Here is a 15006-nt window from a genome sequence, read left to right as displayed (position 1 = left end):
AAGGGGAACTACAGGTTTTTTTTAGATGATAGCACCTTTCCTAGAAACTCAGCTTCTTTTGCTAAATAACGTTGTTTTATTGTCTCTGTCTGCTCGGTGCTCCCGCAGTGCTGCTCTGCACAGTGTCCTAGAAGCACAAATACAGCTGATATGCTCAGCTGTGCAGCCTACTCCTGTTCTGGTGCTTTAGGAGTGATGTATTTCTGTTTATCTGTGTTAAAGCAAAGTATAACACTGATTTATTCACCCCAGAAGCAGAAAAAATACCAAATACAAATAACTATAAATAGCCTCTAAACTGTACTTTGTGTATTTACTAAGAAGAAGTTACATAATCTGAGAATGTAGTGTTCATCATTACTTTAGATCTTCTGCTTTAACTTGCATGTGTTGAGGCTCTAATAATCTGTTTCCACCATACTTAGTGAACGCAATTTATTTAAAATTATACAGTTTTTGGTGACAATAATTTTCAGGGCTATCTCTTAGTCAGCATAACCACGATCTTAAATGCAGCTTCTGCACAAAATGCATAACTTTCATTCCTGAAAAACTACTGCTGCTGTCTAAACATAGCACTACTGAAACATTAACCATGCCTGATGATTTATTATTGGAAAAATGTTTCATGTACTTTATGTTATGGCGTCATGCAAAATTATTCAAATCTCTTAGAGTTCTCCATATCACATTAAAACCGCAAACTTAAATGTATTTAATTGGGATTTAAACCAACATCAAGTAGAGATTTGAAGAGGAACAAGAAAAGGATACATTTGTTTCCATTGTTTTTTGACAAAAGTTTGAAACAAGTGACATGCATGTATTTTCATCCCTCTTGACTGTGATACCCTAAAAAAAATGTTGGGCAATTGCAGACCTTCACAAGTCACCTAATAAACAAAGTGCACCTGTGTGTAATTTAATCTAAGTATACATCCAGCTGTTCTGTGAAGGCCTCAGACGTTTGTTAGAGAACATTAATGAACAAACAGCAACATGAAAACCAGTGAACAGGAGAGAGGTCCGGGATGAAGGTATGGAGAGGTTCAAAACAGGGTTAGGTTATAAAACAATATTCCAAACTGTTCAATCCCTCAACTTAAATGGAACGGGCATGGCACAACCCCAAACCTTCCGAGACGGGGCCATCCACCTAAACTGAAGGAGGGTGTTAATTGGAGAAGCAGTAAAGAGGCCTGTGGTAACTCAGGAGGAACTGTGGAGATCAAAGCATGTTTACGTCTTAGTATGGCCTAGTCAAAATCTAGACCTAACCCCAATATAGAAGCTTTTCCAAGACTTCTTGTTCACAGATAGTATTCTTTCAATCTGACAGTTTGAGCTATTTTGCCCAAAAAACTTAACACATTTCAATGTCTAGATGTGCAAAGCTATTAGAGGCATACCTCAAAAGCCCTGCAGCTGTAACTGCAGCAAAAGATGGTTCTTTAAAGAACTGATGTCTGGGATTTACCTCTAATTACACATGCACACCACACCTTTGACATTTTTATACGAAAAAAAAGTATGTGTTCCAGTGTAAATAGGATAAAGTCTGATGTAACATGATAAAATGCAAAAAAAAAAAAGGTTTTTAACCATTTTTGGCTTTAAATCACACAGAAGATAAACTGAAAAGCATCACAGCACATGAGCAACAGCACTGCCATCTAGTGATTCTACATGTAATTAAATTTATTGGAATAAAAATCCCAGAATAGAAGCCACAGTGATGATCCAGTAAACATTATTTGACCATTAAGAGTTTAATCATTACTTCCCTGGTGTACAAGTTAAGTTGTTACTTAATTTCTAATTACTGCAAATGAGCACATTAGGACTGTTCTGTTTATTTTCTTTCCATTACATGTAAATGAGAGCCGCAGGACGATGAATAAACTCACAAAGGAAAAAACCGTTTTTCTGGCCTGAGGAAAGTTCACAGATCCCTCGTACACTGATTGCTAACTTTAACCTCTGCCTCCACGGCTGGACTGTTTACTTTAGTTTCTGGATGCAGTCAATGGTCTGCAGGAATCATTGGTCCAGAACGAGGGAATACCTCTGAGGAGAACGATGGAGAAAGGAGTCATTCAAAGCTGGAATGACAAATAGCCGAGGCTGTTTACGCACGCTGTATTTACATAAGGCTGTGTTTGGTTTGGTGGCTTATTGGGCATTTTGGAATAAATCTACACCTTTCTGCATAATACAGCTACATAAAACAAGAATAAAATTGTTTGCCGAGGTATAATTTATTTGAAGGTGATGACACTCCAAAATAACTATAGTCAACAAAGGCAGACGCATTAAGCTGTGAAATTAGTTTACCTGAAATCCCACTGTAACCTCAGTGGGAAACAGTAGGAAGCTTTATAAAAAGCTTACTGAAATATTGGAAGTACTTGACTTGTTCCCATCAGTTAGTATTTACACATAATCTGCTCACAAATGTTTAACACTAACCAAAACTGTGTTGTGGTGGATGTAGAAAAAAAGTTGACATATATTAAACATCTTCCAGGAATTAGGTGGAATAAGGTACTAAAACCCCAATCTGCTCCACGATACGCATCATGTTATGTAAATTATGTCAAATGCCTTCAGACCTTATTGTATTTAATCTGCTCATCTACTGCCACCAAATAACTGTCACTTAAAAGGTTTTCTCACCTTCCATCCAGGAGGTGCTCAACACAAGATGTTTTTGTTACTCTGAGCATAAAGGCTGTCTTCATCGTGTCCATATTTTTGATATTTTTGTCTTGTGGCTCTTTCTCACCAGGTCCAAATGGGACCTGCCAATCTCCCACAGGGTGCTGGAAGACATAGTGCGGTATTTAAATCAGCACACTAAGTCAGCCATGGTTTTAAATTAAGCGTGATGTGGAGAGAGGCAGAGACGACGGGCGGGGATGAAGGGTTTTTCTGCTGAAACACCTTTAGATTCAATAAAATAACTCAGATGTTAGTATATATGTAAATGTTTCTCCCATCAGCAGAATTCAGACAACCTTTGGATTGAAAGTTTTTTTCCAGACATAAATTAGCTGAGCTTTCTGTTCACTTTTGGTTTATTTTTAAAGTAAGACTACAAGGGCAATTAACTTACTGCACATATTTCTTCTGAGCACATATTTAAATACAATACCAGCAGAAAGAAGAAAGGAAGGAAAACACGGTACGAATAGAGAAAAGAAAAAAGAAATGACTAATGAAGGAAAGTATAAAGGAAGGAAAGAGGAAGAGAAGGGGGAAAGGGGAAGGAAAGAGGAAGGAATGAAGGGATGAATAAAGAAAGGCAAAAAATGAAGAAGGGGGAAGGAAGTACAAAGCAAAGGATGAGGGTAAAAAGGAAAAAAGAAATATGAGGCAATGAAGTATGGAAACCAAGGAAGAACATCACATGGAAGGATAAGAAAGTTTAGAAAGAAATATGAAGATAGAAGAAAAGGGGAGAAGGAATGAAGGACAAAAGGGAAAAAGTAAATAAGGGGTCAGGAAGGACAAATAGAAAGAATGAAGGAAGGAAAGACTGAATTGATGAAAGGAAGAAAAACTTAGAATGGAGGGAACCAGGAAGTAAGGAAAGCATGAAGAAAAGAAGCATGCATAAAACATTTAAACAATGTTGCTGGAAATAAAGTCTGAAAAAATATATTTTTCCGCATACCAGACTGTTTCTTCCCGTAAATCCCTGAATTATACTCCCTCATTTTTCTCTAGAATTTTATTCTATACATGCGTGTCATGCTCTGGGAAATAAACTAAGGTCAGTTTGTGTAGCTTTAGTTCATAATTCCCTTTCAACCACTGTCCCCACATATCTGGCTTTAAGTCAAAAATGATTAGAAAGAAAATTCAACAAGAATATCAAACTTTGGGAGGAACTCAACAGGGATAATTGCAACCTTGACTGAGATGTTGCATTTTCATTCATTCACAACCATCCACAGCCAAAAATAATTTAAAATACAGGAACATGCACACAGAAAAGACATACAAATTAAGGAAAGGGTAGTTTCAATGAAATCAGACTAAAATAAAAAGGTTACAAGCAAATAAAACGTTTTTTTCGGAAAACAAAAGTGACAGTTTAGATGTACAGAACAACCGGGGGGGGGGGGGGGACGACAGATTATTGCCAAGCTTTTCCCTAATCAACAGGAAGAACTGCTGCGGTTAAGCAGGAAGCTGTTCCACAAACGTTCCTCCGTAGTCTTTAACCTGAAGTCACCAGGCCTGCCTTTACAAATCATTCCAAAATGAAGTAAGAGAAAGATTTCCACATGATTTGTGTGTGTGTGTCTGTTTGTGGCTAAGGAGGACAATTTGTTTCCTGCAGGCTGTGGTTTGTCACATGTGACAGGAGAAGGTAGGGCTCAGCAGCAAGAAAGCCTGAGCTGGGAGCAGCCAGTTCCCCTGGTGAGTGTCTTGTCAGTGCTGTCACAGACCCTCCAGGAAAAAAAATACATGCTAGACTTGTCTCATCACGTCACCATAAAGCTGCACGCCGTGATGGAGAGTGCTCTATCGTGATGCCCCCAGAAGTTGTGTTTTCTCCAGCTGAACGACCAGCCAGGAGACAGCGAACAAGAGCAACATAAACAACAAAAAGATGATGGGCAGAAGCGAACCCTGCCCATGGGAGCTGAGTCCATTGCCACATATTGAATTTGTTGTGTGGTTACATGTTTATAGGTGATAAAAAAAAAACAAACTCATGTTTAAATTCAGGAGCAGCTTAAAACACAAACAAAGAGAGCAAGTTAATATTTATTCTAGAGTGTGTTCAGTTTGTCTGTCAACGCTTTTTTCAGCCCCATAGCTCCTGTCCCACTGCTCCTGAGGAACAAAGTCATGACAGCAATGAGTGACAGAGGTAAGGTTTCAACTGCTGAGTTGAAGGATTAGAAAACACTCTATTCCAACAGGACCCGACACCTGGACATACTGGTCCTCACCGTGCTCGATGCAGAGTCCTCTACTTGGAATCTATTTTTGTCCTTTCTAACTGCTGCTCCAGCATCACAGTCTTGCGACGCTCCTCATGGTATTTCTTCTCTGCCTCCAAACACATTTGCTTCATGTCTTTCTCTCTGGAAGATAAACATTTTAGGTCTTAGATAACAGGATTAAAGTATTTCTAAATACACCCATTTCATCTCATTCTCCCTGGACAACTTAAGCAACAACAACATTCTTGATACAGTCTGTGGAAACAATCCTAAGCACTTGAATGCAATGTTTTTAATGTATAATGATTATCTACAATATTAAACCTTAGACTATATGTTTACAATAATAGTCTGAAACATGAGCTCACTAATGTTTGAATGTACCCAACAGACATAATTTGGATTAAAAAGAAGTCCATATTCCTGAAGAAAGCACAGACAATATAACTAAAACACTTTCTGGGTAGTATAATGGTAAATCTAATTCATCACTTCAGAATATTCTACTGTGTGAACACTTATGCCTTTAAAAGCAAACCTAGGGCCTACACACACACACACACATACATATATATATATATATATATATATATACAGGGGTTGGACAATAAAACTGAAGCACCTGTCATTTTAGTGTGGGAGGTTTCATGGCTAAATTGGACCAGCCTGGTAGCCAGTCTTCATTGATTGCACATTGCACCAGTAAGAGCAGAGTGTGAAGGTTCAATTAGCAGGGTAAGAGCACAGTTTTGCACAAAATATTGAAATGCACACAACGTTATGGGTGACATACCAGAGTTCAAAAGAGGACAAATTGTTGGTGAACGTCTTGCTGGCGCATCTGTGACCAAGACAGCAAGTCTTTGTGATGTATCAAGAGCCACGGTATCCAGGGTAATGTCAGCATACCACCAAAAAGGACGAACCACATCCACCAGGATTAACTGTGGACGCAAGAGGAAGCTGCCTGAAAGGGATGTTCGGGTGCTAACCCGGATTGTATCCAAAAAACATAAAACCACGGCTGCCCAAATCACGGCAGAATTAAACGTACACCTCAACTCTCCTGTTTCCACCAGAACTGTCCGTCTGGAGCTCCACAGGGTCAATATACACGGCCGGGCTGCTATAGCCAAACCTTTGGTCACTCATGCCAATGCCAAACGTCGGTTTCAATGGTGCAAGGAGCACAAATCTTGGGCTGTGGACAATGTGAAACATGTACTGTTCTCTGATGAGTCCACCTTTACTGTTTTCCCCACATCCGGGAGAGTTACGGTGTGGAGAAGCCCCAAAGAAGCGTACCACCCAGACTGTTGCATGCCCAGAGTGAAGCATGGGGGTGGATCAGTGATGGTTTGGGCAGCCATATCATGGCATTCCCTTGGCCCAATACTTGTGCTAGATAGCCGCGTCACTGCCAAGGACTACCGAACCATTCTTGAGGACCATGTGCATCCAATGGTTCAAACATTGCATCCTGAAGGCGGTGCCGTGTATCAGGATGACAATGCACCAATACACACAGCAAGACTGGTGAAAGATTGGTTTGATAAACATGAAAGTGAAGTTGAACATCTACCATGGTCTGCACAGTCACCAGATCTAAATATTGTTGAGCCACTTTGGGGTGTTTTGGAGGAGCGAGTCAGGAAACGTTTTCCTCCACCAGTATCACGTAGTGACCTGGCCACTATCCTGCAAGAAGAATGGCTTAAAATCCCTCTGACCACTGTGCAGGACTTGTATATGTCATTCCCAAGACGAATTGATGCTGTATTGGCCGCAAAAGGAGGCCCTACACCATACTAATAAATTATTGTGGTCTAAAAACAGGTGTTTCAGTTTCATTGTCCAACCCCTGTATATACAAACACACACTGCCAGTCAAAAGTTTTAGAATGCCTTTCTCATTTAATGGTGACTATTTACATTGTACGTAGATTCTCACTGAAGGCATCAAAACTGTGAATGAACACATATGAAATTATGTAGCAAACGAAAAATTGCAAAATAACTTTACACATGTTTTATATATTAGATTTCCTAAAGTAGCCGGCTTTTGTTATAATGACTGAAATATTAACCTTCGGCTGTCTCTCAGGAACTTCTGGTTCTTTCAAGACTTTGCAAAAACCATTTCAGGTGACCACCTCATGAAGCTTACAGAGAGAACGCCAAGAGAGCAAAGAAGTAATCAAAGAAAGGGTGGCTATTGTGAAAAAATCTAAAATATAAAGTTATTTCAACTTTTTGCTTAGTACATAATTCCATGTGTGTTCATTTATTGTTTTGTTGCCTTTGGTGAAAATCTACAATGTAAATAGTCATGCAAATAAAGAGACCCATTAAGTGAGAAAGTGTATCTAAAACTTTTGACCTGTAGTGTATATATTTGTTTTGTTATAATTTTAAATAATACTGAAACATGTAATCAATATACCCAAACATTTGTGTGTGTGTGTGTGTGTGTGTGTAACGGGCCATAGAATAAAATCAAGACTGCAGTAGAATAACTCACATGGACGAAAATTTGAAAAACCAAACCTTGAATTTCAGTAAATGTCTTCAGTTGGGAAACATCCCAAGCTAAGAAAATTGCAGGTGCCACATTCATTAGCTTCATAATTTCTTTAAAATAAATTTAGCTGAAGCATTTTTTAATGTATATTTTGTTTTGCTGACCTTTGCTGCCTATTTCTTTTAGCCCTTCTTCAACAGGCTCGCTTTTAAAAGCCTGTCGTGAGCAGTACTGCAGTCATAAAACGGTTGTTGTTGTTTATTGAGTTTTTATTTAGTTAGAATTAAAACAAAGGCTTTGATAAACTTCAGTTTTTTTATATCTTGTTTCTTGTAGCAACATGTATGCATGTCAGTGATAGAGGAGAACTGGGAGTATATGACTGGAAAGCAGGTGAAAGAAGAAAAACTTTGTACAGTGGACATTACTTGATCTGTAGGACCTTAACCAGCTCCAGCAACCTGTCCTTCTCCAAGCTGAGGATTTTGTACACACTGCTCTGGCTGATCAGAGCACCCACATCAGCAGAACACTTCGGGCATTTTGTAGGACTTCTGAGAACATCATATATGACATAGTTTTTAGTTTTGATTAATTTAACATTGTTAAAATAACATCTGATATTTAAAATTAAGACGAAACAAAGAAAAAATATATATTATACAGCTCACTTACTTTATTTCCACTCCACCTCCCATAGCACCCAGCACCAATTTATGACCTAATTTAGAGACTGAACTGGAAAAGATAAAATGAGGAGAAAGATGAGAAATCATAAACATCTCCACCTTTCTTAAAGACTGTCCCTCATTAAGTCTAATAATTTATGTCTGAAAACATACTCTGAATGTGTAATTCTTTTGATACTGTCTCCATCTTCTGGGCAGATTCCTGAACTGCAGCTTTTAATCTTTGGGCTTGAATGCCTGACCTCGCTCTCTTCCTTCAGTTGCTGTAAAAACACATTTTTATTGCCAGTAGGAAGATTTTCTTTACAGCGACTAAATAACGTTTTTACCTCAGTGGAAGGTTGCAGCATTTCTCGCAGTTTTTTTATCATGGCGTCTTTCTCTGCAACCATGAGCTTCAGCTTCTGGATAAGATTGTTGTGATCTGGGGTCTCGCTGTCCATCTGATGTCTCAAGCTATGTTTATGCTCTCTGCTCTTTGGACTCTGCTGTTGGCTGAGCCGCTTTAGCACCGTCTGCATCTGGCTCTGCTGTTTCTGCAGGAGGTTAACAAAAAAGGTTGTGGAAAAGAAACGGTCCAGGATGTTTAAATCTTTCCTACTTTTTTCTTCTCTAAGGGCTTACCAGCAGGGTGTCCAAGACCCCATCATCATGTTTCCCTTTCTCCAACAAGGAGGAAATCTGCACCTTCAGAGTTTTTATTTCCTCAGACTGGGTTCTGCTCCTGGCTTTAGAGGCTTCAAGCCTTTTCTTCACAACCTCATGTTCTTTCAAGAGAGCCTCATAGTCTCCTGAGATCCTCTGCCAAAAGAAAAAAATTGCACCATAATTTTGCTCCATAAATATTATTTTGTTTTTGTATATGGTTATCGCTTAAGTACCTCAAAGGCCTCCCTCTTTTCTTTCTCGATGGTCCGGATGTAGTTGAGGCTCCTATTTTGGGGAGAGGTTTTATGATGGACCCCTGTGGCAGGAGACTCCTGTTCCACACCTGGCTGTCTCCGCTGGCACAGCTGATGCTCAAGCTCCCGCACCTGGAGTATGAATTCAGCCATTTATTTAACATGATTTACTGGTACATCAAAATAAATTAGAATATTATCAATATCAAGATTAGTTATTCCAGGTATTCAATTCAAAAAATGAAACTCATATATATATATATATATATATATATTCATTATGCTGAGAGTAATACATTGCAAGCATTTATTTCTATTAAGTTTAGTGATTATAGATACACATAATCAAAGCCCAGAATTCAGATTCTCAGAAAATATAAAATAAGATGAAAATATTTTTAACCCAGAAATGTTATGTTATGACCATGTTATGACCTACACAATTATGGGGAAGACTGCTGTTGCACAGCAGACAGTCACTGATCCCCTCCACTGGCTCACCTTTTGTGGGCGAGCCGCCAAAAGTCATTGTTACAGAAGCTCAGAGAAAGCTGTATCTAGGCATATTAATGGGAAGTTAAGTGGAAGGAAAACCTGCGATAGAAAAACGTTCCATACATTCAACTGCGCAGCAAAGCCCAGTCAAAATTTTGGGGTTGGTCCACAAGGAGTGGACTGCAGCTGGAGTCCGAGTCACCACACAGAGACATATCCAGGATATGGGGTACAACTGTCACATTTCTAATTTTAAGCCTGGCAATGTGTAATGTAACCTGGGTGCAGCAGAAAAATCACTGGAATGTTGCTATGTGGTCCAAGTCCTCTTATCAGATGAAAGTAAATGTGAGTGTGCTCAGATTTGTAGATGTATGGGTCTGTTTTTTTGTATACACAGACATATATGAACATAAAATAAACAAAATCTTCAGTGATATTCTTATATATAGAGAAGCACCTGTACAGTTATAATCCTCCACTTCTTGAAATATGTTTTCATAAAGAATGATGAACTTTAAGAAGCACATTAGTTTTTCAAGCTTACCCTTGTCTGGAGAGCCAGAATCTGTTGTGACCGGCCTCTAAAGCTCCCAGGGCTGTTCAGTACCTGCTGAAGGTTGACCTCCTCTCCAACTTCACTCAATAGAACCTGCAATATTTTATCATTTTTAGAATAAATCAACAGGTAATTAAACATGCATCATGTCCATGGCTTTAAAAGTGCACATTATAGATAATGTTGTTTTTTACTGTGCTTTAGTTTTTTTAGGAAGGTAAAAAGAGTGGATATTTAAAAGGCCAACTAAGTAAGAAAACCTGAGCATGGAAATGTCTGAAACACTTAAATCATTAATTTGTCCTTCAAGCTGCTGGTTTTATTGATGTTTGTTAAGTACATGTTGCTATTCCAGCACCTTCCCCCTATTTTGGCACTCCTGGCAAAAATGTATATAAAGCCTAAAAATAAATTAAGCATTTATTGCAGTAGTAAGATCTCACACTAGACAATCCTCTGCAGTTCTGTGAAATGTTTTTGTTTTATTGTGGGATTTTTTTTCTCCTGTGAAGAAATGTGTTCAAAACAAATCCTGTATTTTTTCTATATTTTTCTCAGCGAGAGAATAAGCAACTGAAATCAAAAAATCTTTACCATTGATGTCAAAAAATTATGGAGGCCACTATATCAGTCTTAGCCAGGACATTCTTTCAGGACAATAGTCTTCATCTCAAAAAATACAATTTTCTGGTTAAATGTAAAGGTATTTAAAAACTTTTCTATAAACCTCACTATTCAAACCTATCTTCTAAATGCAGCTTGTGCAGTAAGAAGGTATTCACAGCCCTATTTTTGATAGCTAGGGCATACTGGGCCTTCAGCTGAAAGGCCCCAAAATCCAATTGAGATCTCATAAATGAGCATACAGCTATGTCATGTCTGGAAAAAAAAAAACACATTAAATTACCTTCTGAGCAACTTTCAGCTCCTGTTTTGCAGACTGAACCTGGTTGCGGTATTCGGTTACTTTGAGCTGGGAAGCTGCTAATTTTTCCTGCAGGGACTTGACCACTGGACTTTCCTATTGTTCAGTAGAAAGTTAGGTAAATAAAAAATTAACAGCTATAATTTATGGTTTCAAAGCAGTATGTCAAAATGCCACTACTCAGTTTCTGTTTACCTCACGGTCTTCAGACGAGCTCTTATCCGGTGTTTTTTGTGTGGTTTTCTGTCCAGGCACTGAGTTCTCCAAAGCACCCTGCAGCTATACAAAATGTTGCTTTTTATGAGTTGTGTCCTGTAATACCAACTTTCCATCCAACAAATCATATTAAACAATTATTTACCTCTTTCTCAAGCTCTATGATCCTATTTCTGCTTTGCTTGGATGTAATCTTCAGTTGCTCAATTTCCGCAGTTAAGTCTCTATTCTTCTTGGAAAGCTCAACAATCTTGGTGGCAGCTGCAGCTCCTGCCAAGCCTGATGTGCCTAAAGAAGTGATTTAAAAGATTACTGTGAAGTGCTGTTAACTGTCAGGTGTAAAGTACATCTGACTTGTCTGCTTGTACCAGCTAAGGACAGTCTTTCTTCTTCTCTTTTCTTCTTTAGATGTTTGATCTCGAAGTTTTTTTCACTCAGAAGTTTAAAGAGTCTACCGTTTTCATCTCTGAGCTCTCGCAGTTGGTCTAACAGAGTCGGATTTTCCTGCTGTAACAGACTTTGGATGACAGAGAATGTACCATGATCACTGTAAGACTATTTATCTAGATTATATCATATAAGCTTTGAGTTAAATGATACAGTGATAAATTTATTGGAAATCCAGATCAAATGAAATTCACTTACCTATCTTCAGGATTGTCTTCCTGAATGACTTGCATCAACTGATCCAACTCATCCTGAGTACCTGGAACATTAAAATTACTGGGTTCTTTTTTCTTCTTCCTATCGAGTTTTCGTTTTTCTTGCTGTTTTTGCAGTGCTTGGAACTGAAGCTGGAGGTCGTTTGAATAATCATCATTCTCCATGATCAACAATTACAGGTATTGCGAGGAAATAAAGAACTAAAAGAAAAAATATATATATCGTGTTAGCATTAAAGTTCATTACCTGGGATTTGCATTCAGAAGAACTTAACAAATAACTGCTACTAAAACACAGCTCTCTGTAAGTAAAGTGCTACTTAAACTGCAGTTGTAATAAGAGACACTGCTTTAAAGGCCTCACACAACAGTTAAGGAGTATTCCTAACAAAGTGTTCTGCATGTTTGGGAATCAATTGGTTTTTTTTTTAGTTTCCAAGGAGACAGACTTTCTTGGAATATTTTGATTTTATTTTTAAAAAGATATCTTCACGATTCTTTTTAAACTTTGTGTCCAAAGTTTATCTTTGGACACAGCTCCTTTTTCACTCATTTTCAATCATGTAACTGACCACTTACAGCATAACCTTGTGCTACACTGATAAGGCACAACATTATGACTACCTGTCTGTTAGTCTGTTGGTCCCCATTTCAAATTCAAAAATACTTTATTAATCCCAAAGAGAAATTAAAAGTTGTTGTAGCTCCCATTATGAAGGTTTCTTCAAAGAGCTGTTGTCGATGCTGGTGGCTGTGGGCAGGAAGGATCTCCTGTAGTCTTATAGCAGATCTGAAGAAGCCTCTAAATGAAGACACTCTGTGTTTGTAAGACAGTCTCATGAAGAGGATGCTCAGGGTTCTCCATAATGTTCTTCGTTTTATGAATAATCCTTCTTTGCACAAAAATCTCTAGAGGTTCTAGAGGAGTTTTCACTGCCAACAGCCATGAATTGTCGAGACAGTCCACCGAAGGTGTAATGTGGTATCTGGTACTAAGATGTCAGCAGCAGATCCTTTAAGTCCTGGAAGGAGTGAGCTAGGGCATGCATTGATCAGAGCTGTATGTCATGCGCATTCCACACGTTTGATTGGTCTTAGATCTGGGTCAAGTCAAGTTTGCAGGTCAAGTCAACTCCTCAAACTGGTTAATGTGTTCCCCAATGCATTCCTAAAACATTTTTGTTTTGTTACAGCAGAACATCGCCCATAGCATCAAACTGCCTCTGCAACCTTCTCACAATGTTATGCATCACTGATAGGGCTGCATGATTTCAGTAAAATATATATTTCATTTCAGTAGTTCTGCTGAAAATTGTTATAAAAAATATGGAATAACATTGGCCCTCTTTTTAGGGACACTTTTCTGTTTTTAGCATTTCATACTGTCCCCACAACTGTCCATGAACTTTAGCAGCTCTCTCTTTAGCATTTCTCTTAAGAAATACACATTGTGTTAAAATTAAGAAAAATGACATTCCATTGAACCTGCTAAATATTGCATCCGAGCAATCCTTGCGATTACGATATTTTACACACTACTATTGGGATGATTATTTTTGACACATAAAATAACATTTTAGTAACACCGAGGTGATTTTTATTAGCTGAAAACCTGACATAAAATAGATGGTCAGCAGAAAGATGATACATCTTTCAGGTCCTGTGTCAGGATTTTTGTTAAAGACACAAATGTCAGATACAGGCCATCTGCTCAAGGCCTGCCGCTTCTACTTCTGTCTTCCACTTGTCCTCACTTTTAACACACACACTACACACAATATGCTTAACACTAAACATAAATAAGTAAGAAAAAGCAAAGTCCAAGTAAATCTTCGAAGGCTCTGAAGTTCACATATAGCAAGTCTACCTTCTTGGGAGCAAGGGACAATGAAATTAACAGTGGTTTAAGAGTTTTGCACAACATAGCTCTTCAATGACATGCTCTCACCTACCTGTGGAGATAGTATATTGAAATATAATTCAGAAGCTAATATTGTGCTAATCCACAACTGACAGTTTTATGGTATTTATAGGTTAAGCTTTTAAAATTCGAACCAAAATCTTAATAGTCACAAAAAACCGCAGGTTAACTGTAATTTATACAAAAGTTAAACGAATTATTTTTACTTTACCTGCATGTTTGCTAAACTTTGAAAATGAACACGTAGCTTCCTGAAGGCGACGCTCTTGTCACTATAACAACGGCAATTCTGTGACTTTAAACACAATCTCGCGGGAGCATGGAAGTTGCGTGCTCTCGCTAAAATGCGCCACTACAGCGGACATTTTGGCCAGGGTTTTCTGACATTTGTTCACATTTGTTCTTATGTTTGCTAAGTAAAATTCTACACCCATTCAGGAACACCTATCGGCTAATTTAATGGAAACTACCAGGGCAAAACAGGTGATAGCGCACAACTCATATGAAACAACCATTTTAGGTTTAATTCTTATAATTAGTTCTCCCTGCTGATTTGGCAGCTAAAATGTTTTAATTATTTTAACAGCTGGGCAAAGATGTTTTTACAGCATTGTAGTGCTTTAGTGGGCACCTATATTCAATGTGAATATTTAAGACTGCATTAGGCTATATAATAGTGGTGGCTTCTCTTTCACCGATTCTAGAATTGTGCCGTTCAAGGTGGCAGCATATTGAAGTAGCTCTTTTACTTTCATATGAGCTACAGCAAAATTTAATTTCCCATTGGGCTAAATAAAGTATTTTTAGAATTTGAATTAATTTTTGGACACTTACTTTTTTGAAACCAGGAAGCTGCAAACAAGTTCCTCAACACAAAGAGGCAGTACATCATTCTAGGGTGCTGGGGATGGGCCTGTTGAGATTTCTATCCTGTGTTTTCTGTTTTTCCCTGAATGAGATCTGGTTGAATGAAATCATTCCCCTGTTGAGCATCCATTCCCTCGGCTCTCAGGAGTAATGACTTTTTGGGATTCTTTATAAATAAAACGGATTCTATTATAGAGTAAAATTATTGGTTGCCTCATTAACATTATTACTTTGTCCTCAGTAAATGAGACAGCATTGGTGGTAACTGTAGAGCCTTATCTGTATTTG

The 15006-nt window shown here is 38.2% G+C and overlaps 1 protein-coding gene across 4 annotated transcripts; it reads right to left on the bottom strand.

Moving 5' to 3' along the window:
* Positions 1-420: 420 nt before the first annotated feature.
* On the bottom strand, positions 421-14182 carry ccdc13 (coiled-coil domain containing 13). 4 transcript variants are annotated; one of them, XR_007038616.1, is made up of 16 exons: positions 13883-14024; positions 11914-12131; positions 11637-11785; positions 11414-11556; positions 11248-11331; positions 11035-11148; positions 10116-10220; positions 9053-9205; positions 8796-8972; positions 8501-8707; positions 8325-8434; positions 8158-8220; positions 7911-8036; positions 4968-5102; positions 2677-2822; positions 421-2102 (listed from the first exon to the last, which is right to left on the bottom strand). XR_007038616.1 is itself a non-coding variant. In XM_047367523.1 (15 exons), the coding sequence occupies exons 2-14, from the start codon at positions 12093-12095 to the stop codon at positions 4988-4990; spliced, it is 1728 nt and encodes a 575-aa protein (XP_047223479.1). In that variant the 5' UTR covers positions 12096-12131; positions 14063-14182; the 3' UTR covers positions 4762-4848; positions 4968-4987. The 4 variants fall into 4 exon arrangements, 2 of the variants coding, with proteins under 2 accessions (XP_047223479.1, XP_047223478.1); XR_007038615.1 differs by having other exon boundaries at positions 421-2067; XM_047367523.1 differs by lacking the exons at positions 421-2102; positions 2677-2822; positions 13883-14024 and adding exons at positions 4762-4848; positions 14063-14182.
* Between the last annotated feature and the right edge of the window lie 824 nt (positions 14183-15006).

This window comes from Girardinichthys multiradiatus, chromosome 6 (assembly GCF_021462225.1).
Source record: "Girardinichthys multiradiatus isolate DD_20200921_A chromosome 6, DD_fGirMul_XY1, whole genome shotgun sequence".
Taxonomy (NCBI): domain Eukaryota; kingdom Metazoa; phylum Chordata; class Actinopteri; order Cyprinodontiformes; family Goodeidae; genus Girardinichthys; species Girardinichthys multiradiatus.
The sequence above is the reverse complement of the archived record's forward strand: the minus strand, read 5'-3'. Positions and strand labels throughout refer to the sequence as shown.